At 41.4% G+C, this 16,898-nt stretch overlaps 1 protein-coding gene across 18 annotated transcripts in view; it reads right to left on the bottom strand.

Moving 5' to 3' along the window:
- ADGRL3 (adhesion G protein-coupled receptor L3) overlaps nt 1-16,898 on the bottom strand; it is a 1,059,382-nt gene that overhangs the window by 546,835 nt on the left and 495,649 nt on the right. For all 18 annotated transcript variants that reach the window (XM_040322560.1, XM_040322545.1, XM_040322548.1 and 15 more), the window contains one exon: nt 12,082-12,267. In XM_040322560.1, the coding sequence (XP_040178494.1) occupies nt 12,082-12,267 (186 nt within the window). The remainder of the gene's footprint in view (nt 1-12,081; nt 12,268-16,898) is intronic.

Genomic DNA, 16,898 nt, shown 5'->3' on the forward strand with positions numbered 1-16,898 from the left:
TAGCGTCTACAAAAAAGTGGAAATATTTAGGGACTATTTTTTTTATTATTGTTTTTACTAGTAGAGGCGGGGATCAGCAATTTTTTAACGGGACTGCGACATTGCGGTGGAAAAATCTTACCCTAAGGCCCCTTTCACACGGACACGTTTTTAAGGCGGTTTAGCGCTAAAAATAGTGCTGCTAAACCGCCTGAAAAATCGTGCCCTGCAGTCTTCAATGTGAAAGCTGGAAGGCTTTCACATTAAAGTGGTGCGCTAGCAGGACCGCTCCAAAAGTCCTGCTAGCCGCATCTTTGGAGCGGTATAGGAGAGGGGTGTTTACCGCTCCTATACTGCTCCTTTCCGATTTAAATCAATGGGAAACCGCGCTAACACCGCTGGCAATGTGCCATTGCAGAGGCGCATTGCCGGCGGTATTAACCCTTTTTCGGCCGCTAGCGGGGGTTAAAACCGCAACACTAGCGGCCGAATATTGCGGTAAATACGGCGGTATAGCGACGCTAAAAATTGCGCCGCTATACCGCCATCACACCTTTGCTGTCCTGTGTGAAAGGGGCCTTAGTGACACTTTTTCGTTGTCGATCTGGAAGTGGTTAATAAAAGGATTAAAACAGAAAAAAATTGAAGGGTTGTAGGTTATAAAAGGCATATACTGCATGTTGATTGGAATACAAATGAAGCAAAACTTATTCATTCACTAGAAATATTGACAGTTTTATTTTTGACACATCAATCTTCTTTGTATTAATAAGGCTTTTTTTAGAATATTTTAAGTGCTCTAAGTTATAAAATAAATATCTGATGTCAACATTTTGCTGTCTCTATGTACAGTACCTTGCAAAAGTTTTGGGCAGGTGTAAAAAAATAATAAAAAGTAAGAATTCTTTCAAAAATATATATTTTACATGTTTATTTTTATAAATTTTAAAAATGCAGAGAGCAAACAGAAGAAAAATCTAAATGAAATCAATATTTGAATACCCTTTGGTAAAACAGCATACATTCTTTTAGGAAATCAGCAATAGTCAGCAACATGTTTACATTTAAAATTTGTTTTCAAATTCAAATTCATTTTCAAATTCCAACTCAATTCGATTTGAATTCAAACAAAAAATGTTGTTTTGTTGTAATTTATTTCAGATTTGTTTAAACTCATTCCTTTTGTGAATGCTGTGATAAAGGGAACTCCCAATACAATCACTAAAAATGCAAAAAGTGATTTATACTAATAGTATATATAAATTAGTGACCTTGTATAAACATGTATTTGTGAATGACTTTACTTATACTTTATACACTTTATATTTGTGTACAAATATTTCAGAAAAAAACAATTAATATATTTATGATTGCTCAAACAAATATATCATGAAAAGTTCAAAACAGCTCCAAAGTTGTTTCTAGATGATTCCACTCCAACACCATGTGGAGAAAAAAAAAATCAGTGTTCCAGATAATGTTCGTGACTTTTCACCCAAAGTGACAACAAAATGCGCTCACCAGATGGCTCTGGCCAGCAAGTGACCATAAGACATGAAGTAACTACTCAAATCCCGGAAACCATTCAATGATCTTTTGCCAATCAATCGTTCACATGTGTGGTGAACTTGATCAAATGAGCCCGGGAACAGCCAGATCAAATCTTTGTTATCTATCCTCTGCTCCAATCTCCCACATCTAAAAATCAAGCTCTGCCAAAAAAAGCCAGGGGAAGCAGATATAGGGGTTTAGGGCCAGATTCACAAAGGAGATACGACGGCGTTTCTCCTGATACGCCATCGTATCTCTGTTTCTATCTATGCGACTGATTCATAGAATCAGTTACGCATAGATAGCCAGAAGATCCGACAGGTGTAATTGTTTTACACTGTCGGATCTTAGGATGCAGTACCGCGGCCGCCGCTGGGGGGAGTTTGTGTCGTAAACCAGCGTCGGGTATGCAAATTAGGAGTTACGGCGGATCCACAACGTTTTTTCGCGTTCGCTACGTCGCCGCTAGTCTAGTTTCCCGTCGCAAAGTTACACTTTTTCTTTGGTGCCTTAACTTTAGTCAGCAAGTGTATTGCTGTCTAAAGTATGGCCGTTGTTCCCGCGTCGAAATTTAAAAATCAACGTCGTTTGCGTAAGCCGTCCGGGAATACGGAAGTACGCTACGTGCGCCGCCGTTCAAAAAAATGACGTCACGGCGCGCAAAGCACGGCGGGAGTTCGTAAACGGAGCATGCGCGGTAGGTCCGGCGCGGGAGCGCGCCTAATTTAAATGGCACACACCCATTTAAATTCGCCCGCCTTACGCCGGAGGCCGCCGGCGTAGGTTTTCATCGCAAGTGCTTGGTGAATCAGGCACTTGCGATGAAAAATTGCGGCGGTGTAACGTATCTAGGATACGTTACGCCGCCGCGATTCCACGTAAATCTGGCCCTTAGTTACTAAAGGCAAATTCACTTTGCACTACAAGAGCACTTGGAAGTGCAGTATCTGTAGATCTGAGGGGGACATGCAAGGGGAAAAAAACAGCATTTTTGCTTGTACATGATTGGATGATAAAATCAGCAGACCTTCCCCGCTTTTCAGATCTTCTGCTCAGATCAAAAGCGACTGCACTTCCAAGTGCACTTGTAGTGCAAAGTGGATTTGCCTTTAGTAAATCAACCCCATAGTGTAGTATTGTTTGTTTTTTTGTTAAAAATTGTCACTTACAATATTTCCAGCATCAGTATATCGGAAACACCTAGAGAGGTGGAAGTCCGTTCAGACAGCGCTATCTGACCAGCGGTGTACGCTGTGCATTAGGCAACCCCCCAGCGGAAGTGATGTGGAGTGCGTGTCAGACCTAGCTTCTTTCTATGCATTTTGCGTTCCAGCACACGACTCCCTGATGACGGAAGCCATAGAAGTTAGGTCTGACACGCATGCCACGTCACTTCCGCTGGGGGGCTGCCTAATGTACAGTATACACCGCTGGTCAGATAGCGCTGTCTGAACGGACTTCCACCGCACTGGGTGTTTCAGATATACTGATACTGGAAATATTGTGATTTTTTTTTAACAATAAACAAACAATAAACCCCTATATCTGCTTCCCCTGGCTCTTTTTGGTAGAGCTTGATTTTTAGATGTGGGAGATTGGAGCAGAGGATAGATAACAAAGATTTGAGCTGGCTGTTCCCGGGCTCATTCGATCAAGTTCACCACACATGTGAACGATTGATTGGAAAAAGATAGTTGAATGGTTTCCAGGATTTGAGGAGGTACTTCATGTCTTATGGTCACTTGCTAGCCAGAGCCATCTGGTGAGCACATTTTGTTGTCACGAACATTATCTGGAACACTGATTTTATTTCTCACGTGGTGTTGGAGTGGAATCATCTAAAAACAATTTTGGAGCTGTTATAAACTTTTCATGATATATTTATTTGAGCAATCATAAATATATTAATTGATTTTTTTCCGAAATATTTGTGCACATGTATAAAGTGAAGCCATTCACTAATACATGTTTATACAAGATCACTGATGTATATATACTATTAGTATAAATCATGTTTCATTTTTAGTGATTGTATTGGGAGCGCCCTTTATCACAGCATCGATTCTCTATTAGTCTTCACTAATTTCAAGTGCAGCAACCCTTCTCTTCTTTTTTGTTTCACTATTGGCGCCAGTTCCATTTATTTATTATTCATTCCTTTTGTGATTGCAATTGCTATATTTCTGAATATTGAAAAATGTGTCCGAATTTCTATTCAGAATGAAACAAACTGCACATGTCTACAGAAAAGAGGAAATCCTTACAATACATGGGCAACAAACAGAAAAATATTACAATATGCAGGCTAATATTGACTTGACATAGAAGGAGGTCTTTTGAAATGTGAAGCCACACGCACTGCTCCACCTGCATGTGGTGTTATCCAGGAGATCCTCTGCAACACTTTGTGCCTGTGTAGCTCTGGTCTGTCCTCCAGCTGCAGCTATTTCTTCATCTTCCACTACTGCTTTTAAGAAGTACAAGTGTGAATACAGAGTGGAGCCCATGGTGGGAGTGTTAAGTGGCCAATTTGAATTTCATTTTAACCAGGGCTTTTTTTCTCAAACAGTATGTGCTGGAACTTAACCACAGCCTCACAAACCCCTCCCCACACACACCCTTCAAATCACATCAAATAGTGTGTGTGGTCAGTCAAATTTCACAAAAACAGTAGGAGGGTCTTAAAGGGGCATTAACCACTTCCATACAGGGCACTTATACACCTTCCCGCCCAGACCAAGTTTTAGCTTTCAGCACTGTATTGCTCTGGTCACTGTGTGTAAAAAAATTAAAATTGTAGAAAAGAAAAAAAATAATTTAATTGCAAAATGTTAAAACAGAAACTACGATTTTTTGTTTTGTTTATATATCAAAAAAAAAAAAAATCAGCGGTGATTAAATAGCACTAAAAGTAAGCTCTATTTGTGTGAAAAAAATTTATAAAAACGTCATATGGGTACAATGTCGCATGGCTGCAAACTTGTCATTCAAAGTGTGACAGCGCTGAAAGCTGAAAGGAAAGGGGTTAAAGTGTCCGGTATCGAAGTGGCAAAAGAAGTGTGTGTATGTATATATATATATATATATATATATATATATATATATATATATATATATACACACACACAGTTAGGTCCATATACAGTATATTTGGACACAAATGTCATACTTTTAAGCTCTGTATGCCACCAGAATAAAATTAGAATAAAACAATCCAAATTAGTTTGAAGTGTAGACTTACAGCTTTAATTCAAGGGGTTGCACATAAGTATCAAAGTAAAAATTTAAGGAACTGCAGCCATTTTTATACCCAGTCCCCCCATTGTCAGGGGCTCAAATGTAATTGGACAAATGCAGAAAATCATAAATAAAATGTTACTTTTTATTATTTTGTTGAGAATCCTTTACTGACAATGACTACCTGAAGTATGGAACCCATGGACATTACCAAAGATGCTTTCCTCCTTTTGATGCTTTGCCAGGCTCTAACTGCAGCTGTCTTCAGTGCTTTGTCTCTGCCTTTAGTTTTGCCTTTAGCAAGTGAAATGCATGCTCAATTAGGTTAAGATCAGGTGATTGACTTGGCAATTGCAGAATATTTCACTTCTTTTCATTCAAAAGCTCCTGGGTTGTTTTTGCAGTGAGTTTTGGATCATTGTCCTTCTGTATTGTAAAGCACCGTCCATTCAACTTTGCTGCAAATGTCTGAATCTGGGCTGACAGTATATCTCAAACACTGCAGAATTTATCCGGCTGCTTCTGTCTTCTGTCACATTATCAATAAACACCAATGACCCAGTGCCACTGAAAGACATGCATGCCATCTTGTGCCCAACTCTATCCTTTTCTCTAAATTTATGGGATCAAATGGTAACCACCTATGGATTTAAATCCCTACATATCCCATTGGCTCCATTGTTTAACAATCCCTCATTCACCCTGGATCTTCACCCCCACAATTTCACATGGTGGACTAATAAAGGCTTGCTACAAATAGCAGATCTTTGTGACCACTGAGGTTTTTTGTCTAAATCGATCCTCCAGGAAAAATACCATCTCCCAAATTCGAAAATCTTCCACTATAATCAGATAGCGCACTTCTTGGCGACACTAAATCACATTTCTGACCTCACCACATTAACCTCAATGGAAAAACTCTGAAGGACTTTAGACAAACACACTGCCCACATATCACAGATCTATTGTATTCTATCCTTGACTTCTAAAAAGTTGTTTTACATGCACAAATGGGAGCAGGATTTAGAAACTACCTTTACAACAGAAGAGTGGAGCACAATGGTACGCTGTACATCCAAATCTTATATTAATACCTCTCTGATAGAGGCAAACTATACAGTTTTGATGCATAGGTATATGGTTCCAGCGCTGGTAGCAACTTTTGTCCCGGGGGTCTCCCCACAGTGCTTTAGGGGATGTAACACAGACGGTACCATGTTCCACACTTGGTGGACGTGCCCGAAAGTGAGAAGGTTCTGGATACGCACATATAATTTTATATACTCTTTGGCCCAAGTGAACCTCATTAAATCACCCCAACAGGCACTGTTGGGACGTCCAGTGGAGGGGACATCAAAACAACTGAAGAGACTTATAGGCTTTATATTTGTCGCAGCAAGAATATCTATAGCCAAATCCTGGAGGTCCCCCACAATCCCCTTTCACCTACTGAAAGCTAAACTATCATGGATAATGGTAAAGGAACGCCTCTCTGCAATTTTACAGGATAAAGTTGAGTGGTTCGACAAAGTATGGGACCCCTGGATCACTTATCTCACAACTGCATAACGAGATGAGAAAGGCTCGGGAGCGCCTTCCTCCGGGGCTGGAGTACACCCCCCCCTCCCAACCCTCTATTCTTCTTTCAGATTTTCTGACTCTCTCTCTCTTTCTTTTTGAATTTGCCCTTTCATAGATATTTGAACCGCTTAATGAACCCTGAGATCACATGGATGTTCAGTTGGTGGGTCGCCAGTTTAGTTTGGACTGGACCATAGTAGGTGAAGGATGCTCTATTAAGACTTTAGGGCATATGGGTTTAACGGTCATGTACCTGAACGTTCAACGACTTGTTAATGTAAGACTATTTCTTATTGCAATGGCAAATGTCGATAATGTATTTGTAAAAATTGTTGAATAAAAATCATTGGAAACGAAAGGCATGCATGCCTTCACCATGTTTTACCAATGACGCTGTGTGCTTTGGATTTTGAGCTGTTCCAAGCTTTCTCTATACTTTTTTCTTCCTGTCATTCTGGTACAGAATAATCTTAGTTTCATCTATCCAAAGAATGCTTTTCCAGAACTGGTCTGGCTTTTTTAGATTTTGTTTGGCAAAGTCTAGTCTGGCTTTTCTATTCTTCAGGTTTATAAATGGTTTTCACCTTGTGGCGAACCCTCTGTATTTGCTCTTGTGAAGTCTTCTCCTTATTGTAGACTTTGACAACAATATGACCACCTCCTGGAGAGAGTCCTTCACTTGTCTGGATGTTGTGAATGTGTTTTTCCTTACCATAGACAGGATCCTGCTATCATCCACCACTGTTGTCTTCTGTGAACGTCCAGGTCTTTTTATGTTGCTGAGCTCACCAGTGCGTTCTTCTTTCCTCAGAATGTACCAAACTGTTGATTTGGCCACTCCTAATGTTTTTGAAGCCTTTTAATGGCCTGTTTCACTTGCATGGACAGCTCCTTTGAACGCGTGATGTAGGTTCACAGCAATAGATTCCAAAAGCAAATAGCACACTTATTAAACTCCAGAACTTTTACCTGCTTAATTGATGAAGAAATAACGAAGGAATGGCCCACACCTGGCCATGAAACAGCTTTTGGTCCCGTGAAAAAGGGGGAATGTCTATTCTTAAGAGCTTTAATTCCTAAGACCCTTCTTCCGATTTGAATGTACATACTTTAAGATTGGGGTGCTCAGACTCAAGTGGTAGGTGCGTTTACAATGAGTGTGCCAGTCCAAAACTGTATTTTTAAGGGCACGATAGCCCACTTTTATTTAAAAGAACTTTCACAAAAGACATCAGTAGCCCTTGCAGGGGGTTCTTCCACCATTACTGTAACTTGCACAATCAGAATACTTCAGCCTCCTCGCTTACTCTCTCATGGCTGCTTCAGGCCTCGTGATGCATCACGGAATCGAATCGAAACGTTGACCAGATAATCGTAATTGAATCGAATCGTGAGACCGGTGAAGATGCGCACCCCTAGTTGACATACGTATGTGTTAGCTTCTGCGCGCGAGCAAGGAGGGATGGGGCGCTTTAATTTAGAATGTTAACATCCCTTGTAATAAAAATTAGCATGACGGGTCCTCTTTATTGAGAGATCTGCCCACTTCCTGAGCAGGCCATTTTTTGTGATACGGCACTGCGTCATTTTAACGTCACTTTAACTGACAACTGTGCGGTCATGCGACGTTGTACCCAAACTAAATTGATGTCTTTTTTTTCTTTTGGTGGTATTTAATCACCTCTGTGGTTTTTATAAACAAAAAAGACTAAAAATGAAAAAACGACTGCATCGGATCTTTCCAAGCTTAATGGATGGCTCCAGTAAGATTGAAAATGACTGGGAAGCGACGGGAGTGGCGCCTCTCCAGCTGCCTTACAAAGTCATCTTGCGGCGAATCTGCCACTGGGATAATTTTAATCAGGAAGCCGACTGCCAAAGGGAAAAAACAATACCGGTGTTATGGTACCTAGCTAGCTGCAGCCATAACCCTGGTATTTAAAGTGGTTGTATAGTCTTTTTTTGTACTTTTATCTACAGGTAAGCCTAACCTATAAGGCTAACCTGTAGATAAAAAAAAATCTCCTAAACCTTTATGGTTTAGGAGATATTCCCCTCACAATGAGCTGCTGACTGCAGCGGCACATGTGCACAGGGGATTCTTGGCTGAAGGCCCAGCAGACGCCGGACCTTGCCAAAAATAAGTCTCCTGCGCGCATGCGCGGGAGTGACAACATCGCAGCTCCAGCCACTCACAGCGCTGGAGCCGCGATACCCAGAAGACATGCCGAGGCAACTTGTCAGCTACCTCGGCGTGGACCAGGTATGTTACTAATGCCTCGTTCTAAGGTAAGTATTTCATAATGAACTAGTATGCGGTGCATACTAGCTCATTATGCCCTTGGCCTTAGGCCTCGTACACGCGACCGTTTTCCCCGATAGAATCCATCAAGAAACTTGGTGGGGGAGCTTTTTTGCAGAGGAAAACGGTCGTGTGTGCGTTTTTCATCGAGGAAACTGTCGAGGAAAAAAGAGAACAAGTTCTCTTTTTCCTCGACAGGAGTCTCAATTTCCTCGTCGTGTTCCTCGTCGGGGTGGTTTTCAACGAGAATCACGTTTGTGTGTATGCTTAGAAACCCGCGCATGCTCAGAATAAAGTATGAGACGGGAGCGCACCTTCAGTAAAAGTAGGGTTTGTAATGGAGATAGCACATTTGTCACGCTGTAACAGACTGAAAAGTGCAAATCGTCGCTTACCAAACTTTTACTTAACACGCAGTAACATGAGATTCGCAAAAGCAGCCCCAAGGGTTGTGCCAGTGGAATCAAACTTCCCCTGCAGTTGTATGTGTTGTAAGTCACCGCGTTTGAGAATGAGGAGATTTGGTCTTGACAGTGTGTACACAAAGAAAGCTTGTCGAGTTTCTCGACAAACCTAACAAGGAACTCGTCGAGGAAAACTATGTGTCTTTTCCGACGAGTTCCTCGGTCGTGTGTACGAGGCCTAACAGGTGACAAAAACAAATTCTGGGACTAAACAACCACTTTAACGTCAAAATCATGAGGTACATTCCCAGTTAGGCGATTGGCAAGTGGTTAATTTACCGTTATTCCTGTGAACAGTCTGCGATTAGGTCTCATTTCATTTGTCTTCAGCAATTCGATGACATGCCAATTGCCTGCCTTCTGTGTATTCTATAATGCATAGACCTTGCCTTTTCTATTCTTCTAACTGAATATATACAACATAGGTGCATATTTTTGTCAAAATCATGTTGGTACTTTATGCCCTACCTCAATACTAATACTCTTTAGGATTAAAAAAATAACAAAAGTTCAACATGCAAATTATTGTATGAGCTAAAAGTCAGTACATTAAACCAGAGTGACGGTCAGCAAGATCCTGATTCTGTCTGACTAAAGTATCTACTCTAGTAAAAAATGATTATCAAAGAATGAAAGGCTAGTGCATATTAGAGCAAAATGAACACACCAGGGATTTGGCCTTTAATTATGCTTAAGACAAGTCTCTAGTTAAGGCCTGCTTGCAGGAACTTCAGGACTCCAGCAATAGAAAATATTCTATGGTTAAAGCCACTGAGAGCACATCACAGAATGGCAGCTTTTCAAGTAGAATGATAGATTTGTGGGATCCCGAAAGCATGGTGCAGATAACAGCCTTAGGCCCCGTACACACGGCCGAGGAACTCGACGTGCCAAACACGTCGAGTTCCTCGTCGAGTTCAGGGATGAAGCCGCCGAGGAGCTCGGCGGGCCGCCTTCTCCCATAGAACAACGAGAAAATAGAGTACATGTTCTCTATTTTCTCAACGAGTTCCTCGGCGGCTCCATCGGGCCAAAAGTGTACAGACGACAGAGTTTCTCGGCAGAATCCGGGTTTGACCGAGTTTCTCGGTGAATTCTGCCGAGAAACTCTGTCGTGTGTACGAGGCCTTAATCAAGTTGTGTTCTCACAGAGCTTAGGTCTCAATAGCCATACCATCAAGGTGACTAAGAAGCTGGGGACCAACGAGGCAATTTGTGTCGGCTGCATCCAGGAGAGGGTCCCAGGACTGGGCTATAAACCTGTGAGGTTTCCAATTACGGGAAGACACCATGGGATTCCTATCTAGAGGTTCCTGGATCTAGCTTTTAATAGAATGTCTACCATCCAGTTATCCACTTCTGGAATGTGGATCACCAACAGAGCTGAAAAATGATGTCCCATTTACTGTGGTTGTATTGTAGAACTGGACACTCACCGAGAAGCCCAAGAAGTATGCTGCAGAAGATATGGATATATCACTTGGATCTCTGCAATGTTGATTGGCAGATTAGCCTTCTACTGCTCACAGTGATCCTACACTGGCAGACTGCCAAAGATCCCTTCCTTCCCAGAGAGGCTTGTATCCATGGTGAAAATTTTAAATACAGGAAGAGAAAGAAGTGACCACAAAATACAGTGGATGATAGGAGTCACCACAGCAATTCCAGCTTCACCTGTGTCAACAGAGGAATCTACTTCACTAGGGATAATGAGGACCTGTCCACTTGGCCAGAATGTTCCTTTGGAGGACTCTGGTATGAAAGTGGGCCAAAACAATCACCTTAAAAAGGGAAGGCCTTTAGTTGTTGTACCTCAAAGATGGAAAGAGTGATGTTGATTCAGAGGGAGGAAGATGTTGCTGTCTGAAAGCTTTCATTTTCCAACAGGAAGAAGGACATTCACAGCAGTATGTCCAGAAATGTTGCTGACATCGAGGTGGGATCAGGGCTTACGGTACTTTACCAGACACCCAAAACTCTTAAGAGTCTACAAAACCATTCATAAGCTTTTCTGCAGCCCCCTACGTAATGAGAAGTTCATTGAGGTACACCATGACAGAGATATCCCTGACTGTGTGGGGACAGCCAATATGTATAGCTTGCCCCCCCCCCCCCAACACACTTTTCTAACAGCTGGTAAACACCAGGAATGTTTACATGTTAGTCATTTAACTATCTTGTTTTTAGCCAGACATTATCTTAATTTCTATAGAAACATAATTTTCATCATCATCAACATCATAATGGGGAAGGGAGGGAGTTGGAGTAAACTTTGGTGGGTGGTACCAATGTGTCCTCTGTTTTGATTAGTTCATTGCTGCATTTCCTTTTATACATGTATGATACACTGCATATGCAGTTATTGTCACCTTGGTACAGGAAGCCTATGCGTCTCTGAAATGTTTGACACCAACCTTTTAAAACAGATTTGGTGGAGTGCTGTTGTTTTTTATTTTTCCTTTGGATGTTCAAATATAAGTCTTTCAATTGCAGTGAACAGCCCACTCCTGGGGCTACCAAGTAAGAGTTGACAATACCACCACAGTGACCTAGAAGTCCAGAAAGAGAGGCTGAATATCATGTTCCAGCTCTTTGGGTGATTGTTGATCCTTATAGTGCTCACATTATTGAGAAATACACAGTAATTGATTTCTGTACATCATTTAGGACCAACGCTGTACGTGATAGCCAAGATTTAGAGCCACCAGCCACACAAAGAATTGGCTGGTGGTTTATTTATCAATGTAACCCCAGTAGGAAGCAGCTGTTTTAATGAAGTTATCCTAAGGTAGGTTCAGACAAAATGCAGAGTTCACCAAGGCACACATAACACTGCAGGTTTTCTCTCTTTAATGCACCCAGGGGTGTTCCAATCCTAGAAATGTTCCTAATACTTTACAATGTATATTAGTAAAAAAAATCATGTCTGTGGAAAGTCACATAACTTAAAATAAAATAAAATAATACCTTATTTAAACTTCGAGCTGCACTGTCTTTTCCACCTGGAGTTAAGTTTCTCAGCTGAACATCCAGTAAATCCACCAGCTGATCCATGGCACGAACAGAATATGTGATATCTCCAGCATTCAGAAGGCCTCTTGTATGTTCTGAAAGCTCCCTCGCAATGTTGGCAGCTGTTTCTAGTGACTTCAGCTAGGGAGAAAAAGGTCCACATTAAAATATGTCTGCATACAGATGCAAACAGAATTCTAGCTTTTTGTAAAACATATACAGTATATTGCTTTTCATGTAATAAAAAAAGTCACATAGATAGATTAAAATAATGGATAGGAGAATTTTACTCAAGCCTTCCTATTGAACTGTATAGTTGGGGTGTCGCATAGTTACCATCTATGTACTAACACACTCATTCTTTTCTACCTGATAGTCTAATTAATATATTCACAGAACACCATATAGACATACATACACATACATTCTATTCTATTGTGGGTTACAAGCACCAGCATAGCCAGTAAACAAAGTAGATTACATGTCTGGAGCCTGATTGACCCACATGTCTCATCTAGCAAACCCCAGGGTTCCTCTAGCATAGATCTTCACCCAGTGATAAATGGTGGTAAATGAACACCCACATCAGTTGTCTGCATTCCTTGGATTGACAAGCATTCGTGAGTACACCTAAGAAGGTGTCAGCACGACTGATTCTAGAGCCCATCATTATGTAAAACTCCACTGTTTAGGAACTTTGGAGATGCTATACATCCTCTCAAAGTTCTGCGATTATCACTGTTAGGTACTGTACATATGAGCAACATAGAGGTGAGCAGAGACATAAGAGATAGTTAAAAATTGAGATTTTGTTCATGAATACATTATTTATAAATTGGTTCAGTTTTGGGGCCAATGCTGTTCAATTTATGTATTAATGATATAGAAATCCTGAACTAAATTTTAGTGTCTGGCGAGGATACCAAATTATGCAGGGAATAAAATCCGGAACAGGATAATACATCATTACAGGAAAACCTTGACAAAGTAGGTGGTCAGGCAATAGGGTGTTTTGACGAGCCGGAAGAAGATGAAGGTTTGAGGGAAAAAATCTGTTTGGTGGACAAGAAAGAAATTCTATCTTGTACCCTGATGAAACCACTTCGCAAACCCACCGATCGGAAAGCAGGGAGGTCCATCGAGCTGCAAACTCGCGAAGGGGCAGGGGCAAACCTTCATGGTGTAGCAGATTTGTTTGTAGGCTTGTTTGGCTTGCGAACCCAGGGATGCTTTTGTCTCTCAGCTGGCCCTTTGTCGGCCTGGGAACGCTTACCTGCGGGCCCAGATTGACAAAGAAAATGCTTCTGAGTGGAAAAGGAGGGCCCTGGCTTACGGCGTGGCTCCTTACCCTTTCTGGATTGTGGGAGCAAGGGTGCTCTTACCCCCAGTGACACTCCTAATAATGTCGTCCAGCGAAGCTCCAAATAGCCTCCCTCCCTGGAAGGGCAAATTCGCCAGAACCTTCTTGGAAGTCTGGTCCACGGACCAGAATTTTAGCCAAATCAGGCGACGTAGCACCACAGCAGATACTGAGGCTTTGGAAAGCAAGGGAGCTGTATCCAAGGCTGCATTGCAGACATACTTAAGGCCAGTTCCACGCAGACCGGGGAAGCCAGTTGCTTCTCACGGTGCAACAACTTTTCCCATTCTGTAAGTGTCTGTGACACCAGGGTTTTTTGTGGGTTTGTGTGGGAAAAAATTACTTCAAAAAAACTCACCATGCCTCTTAGTAAATACATTGGACTGTCTACTTTCCAAAAAGAGGTCATTTGGGGGGTATTTGTACTTACCTGGCTTTTTAGTGGCTCATTAAATGAGATTTCAGTACATCAGGTGTGATCAGATGTAATCAATTTTCAGTGATTGCCACTATAGTTACATTATTAGTCAGGTTAAAAAAAGACACAAGTCCATCTAGTTCAACCACAAAATAAATAAATAAAATAAAAAATATCGTGCAATACCATATACCCAATTCTATACCCACAGATGATCCAGAGGAAGGCAAAAAAAACAGCACAGCATGCTCCAATTTGCTACAGCAGGGGAAAAAATTCACTTTTCCCCCCCCGAGAGGCAATCTGAATTTCCCTGGGTCAACTTTATCTATAAATGTTAGTACCCAGTTATATTATGTACATCTAGGAAAGTATCCAGACCTTTCTTAAAGCAATCTACTGAGCTGTCCAGAACCACCTCTGGAGGTAGTCTATTCCACATTTTCACAGCTCTTACTGTGAAGAAACCTTTCCGTATTTGGAGATGAAATCTCTTTTTTCTCTAGAGGTAAAGAATGCACCGTGTCCTCTGTGTTGACCGTAAAGTGAATAACTCAACACCAAGTTCACTATATGGACCCCTTATATATTTGTACATGTTGATCATATCCCCCCTTATTCTCCTCTTCTCAAGAGTGAATAAATTCAGCTCCTCTAATCTTTCCTCATAGCTGAGCTCCTCCATGCCTCTTATCAGTTTGGTTGCCCTTCTCTGCACTTTCTCCAGTTCCCTGATATCCTTTTTGAGAGCTGGTGCCCAAAACTGAACTGCATATTCCAGATGAGGTCTTATTAATGATTTGCACAGGGGCAAAATTATATCTCTCTCTCTGGAGTCCATACCTCTCTTACAAGAAAGGACTTTGCTCGCTCTGGAAACCGCAGCTTGGCATTGCATGCCATTATTGAGCTTATGATCTACCAAAACCCCCAGATCCTTCTCTACTACAGATTCCCCCAGTTGTACTCCCCCTAGTATGTATGATGCATGCATATTCTTAGCCCCACTATCTGCCACATAGTCACCCAATTAGACAGAGCATTGAGGTCAGGTTGTAAATTGGAGACATCCTGTAAGGACGTTATTCCACTGCATAGCTTAGTGTCATCTGCAAAGACAGAAATGTTACTTTTGATCCCAGACCCAATATCATTTATACAGGTATTAAAAAGTAACGGTCCCAGCACTGAACCTTGGGGTACACCACTGATAATATTAGACCATTCAGAGTAAGAATCATTAACCACTATTCTCTGAATTCTGTCTTTTAGCCAGTTTTCTATCCTTTTACAAACTGATATTTCCAAGCCTGTAGACTTTACTTTACACATGAGCCGAGTGTGCGGAACTGTATCGAACGCTTTTGCAAAATCCAAGTATACCATGTCCACTGCCACACCTCTGTCCAAGGTTTTACTTACCGTACCTCTTCATAAAAATAAATCAGGTTTGTCTGACAACTTCTGTCTTTCATGATTCCATGCTGTCTGTTGCTTAAATCATTTTTTTTTTCAGCAAGAACTCATCTATGTGGTCTTTTATTAAAGGGGTTGTAAAGATACAAATTTTTTCCCCTAAATGGCTTTCTTTAGCTTAGTGCAGTCCTCCTTCACTTACTGTACCTCATCCTTCGATTTTGCTTTTAAATGTCTTTATTTCTTCTGAGAAATCCTCACTTCCTGTTCTTCTGTCTGTAACTCCACACAGTAATGCAAGGCTTTCTCCCTGGTGTGTAGTGTCGTGCTCGCCCCCTCCTTTGGACTACAGGAGAGTCAGGATGCTCTCTACATTGCAGATAGAGAAAGGAGCTGTGTGTTAGTGGGCATCCTGACTCTCCTGTAGTCCAAGGGAGGGGTGCGCACGACACTCCACACTGTAACAGCACTGGAGAAACGGGAGTGAATCACAACTGTGGATACAAGGACCTCAATGCGCTTCTGTATGCGACAACTCAGTATTAGCCCCAGGCGTCACTCCTAGCAACAGGAGTTTGGGGGGTCTCTACATCATCTTCCTGTCACATATAGAAGGGCGTTGATTTACTAAGGATGGAAGCATTACAACATGCGACCAGACCTTAGCGATTAAAATATATATTTTAGCTTCAAGGACTATATTCCAATACACCTCTACATGCACGTGAATTAAGTAAGGAACCCCAGGCGTCGCTCCTAGTAACAGGAGTTTGGAGGTTCTCTACATGATATCACCTGCAGCATGCAGGGATATATTAGGTTACTAAGGGAGATGCCACGAAATAGCATCAACCCTTAGCCAAGAATAGTGTTAAGGAGAACAAGTTCCAACCATTATGCCGCGTACACACGATCATTTTTCGGCATGAAAAAAAACGTTGTTTTAAAAAAAAAATATTTAAATGATCGTGTGTGGGCTTCACATCATTTTTCAGGTTCTGAAAAACGACAAAAAAAAATTCGAACATGCTGCATTTTTTAACGTCTTTTTAAACTATGTCGTTTTTCGGGTTGTAAAAAATGATCGTGTTGGCTAAAACGATGTTAAAAACCCGCGCATGCTCAGAAGCAAGTTATGAGACGGGAGCGCTCGTTCTGGTAAAACTACCGTTCATAATGGAGTAAGCACATTCATCACGCTGTAACAGACAAAAGAGCGCGAATCGTCTTTTACTAACAAGGAATCAGCTAAAGCAGCCCAATGGCGAATGGAACTTCCCCTTTATAGTGCCATCGTACGCGTTGTACGTCACCACGCTTTGCTAGATCATTTTTTTAAAACGATGGTGTGTGGGCAACGTCGTTTTAATGATGAAGTTGGAAAAACTTTGTTTTTTCAACATGCTTCAAAACAACGTTTTTTTTCATGCTGAAAAATTATTGTGTGTACGCGGCATGAGGCTAAGGCCTATAAGACATTTGTACTTATGCCAAGCTTGTATCATTTGAAAGCTGTAGTAACAACTGGGTACTTGTATACTGCATGTACTATAGTAACGTAATAGCACCTGCGTATAC

Source organism: Rana temporaria, chromosome 1, assembly GCF_905171775.1.
Source record: "Rana temporaria chromosome 1, aRanTem1.1, whole genome shotgun sequence".
NCBI lineage: Eukaryota > Metazoa > Chordata > Amphibia > Anura > Ranidae > Rana > Rana temporaria.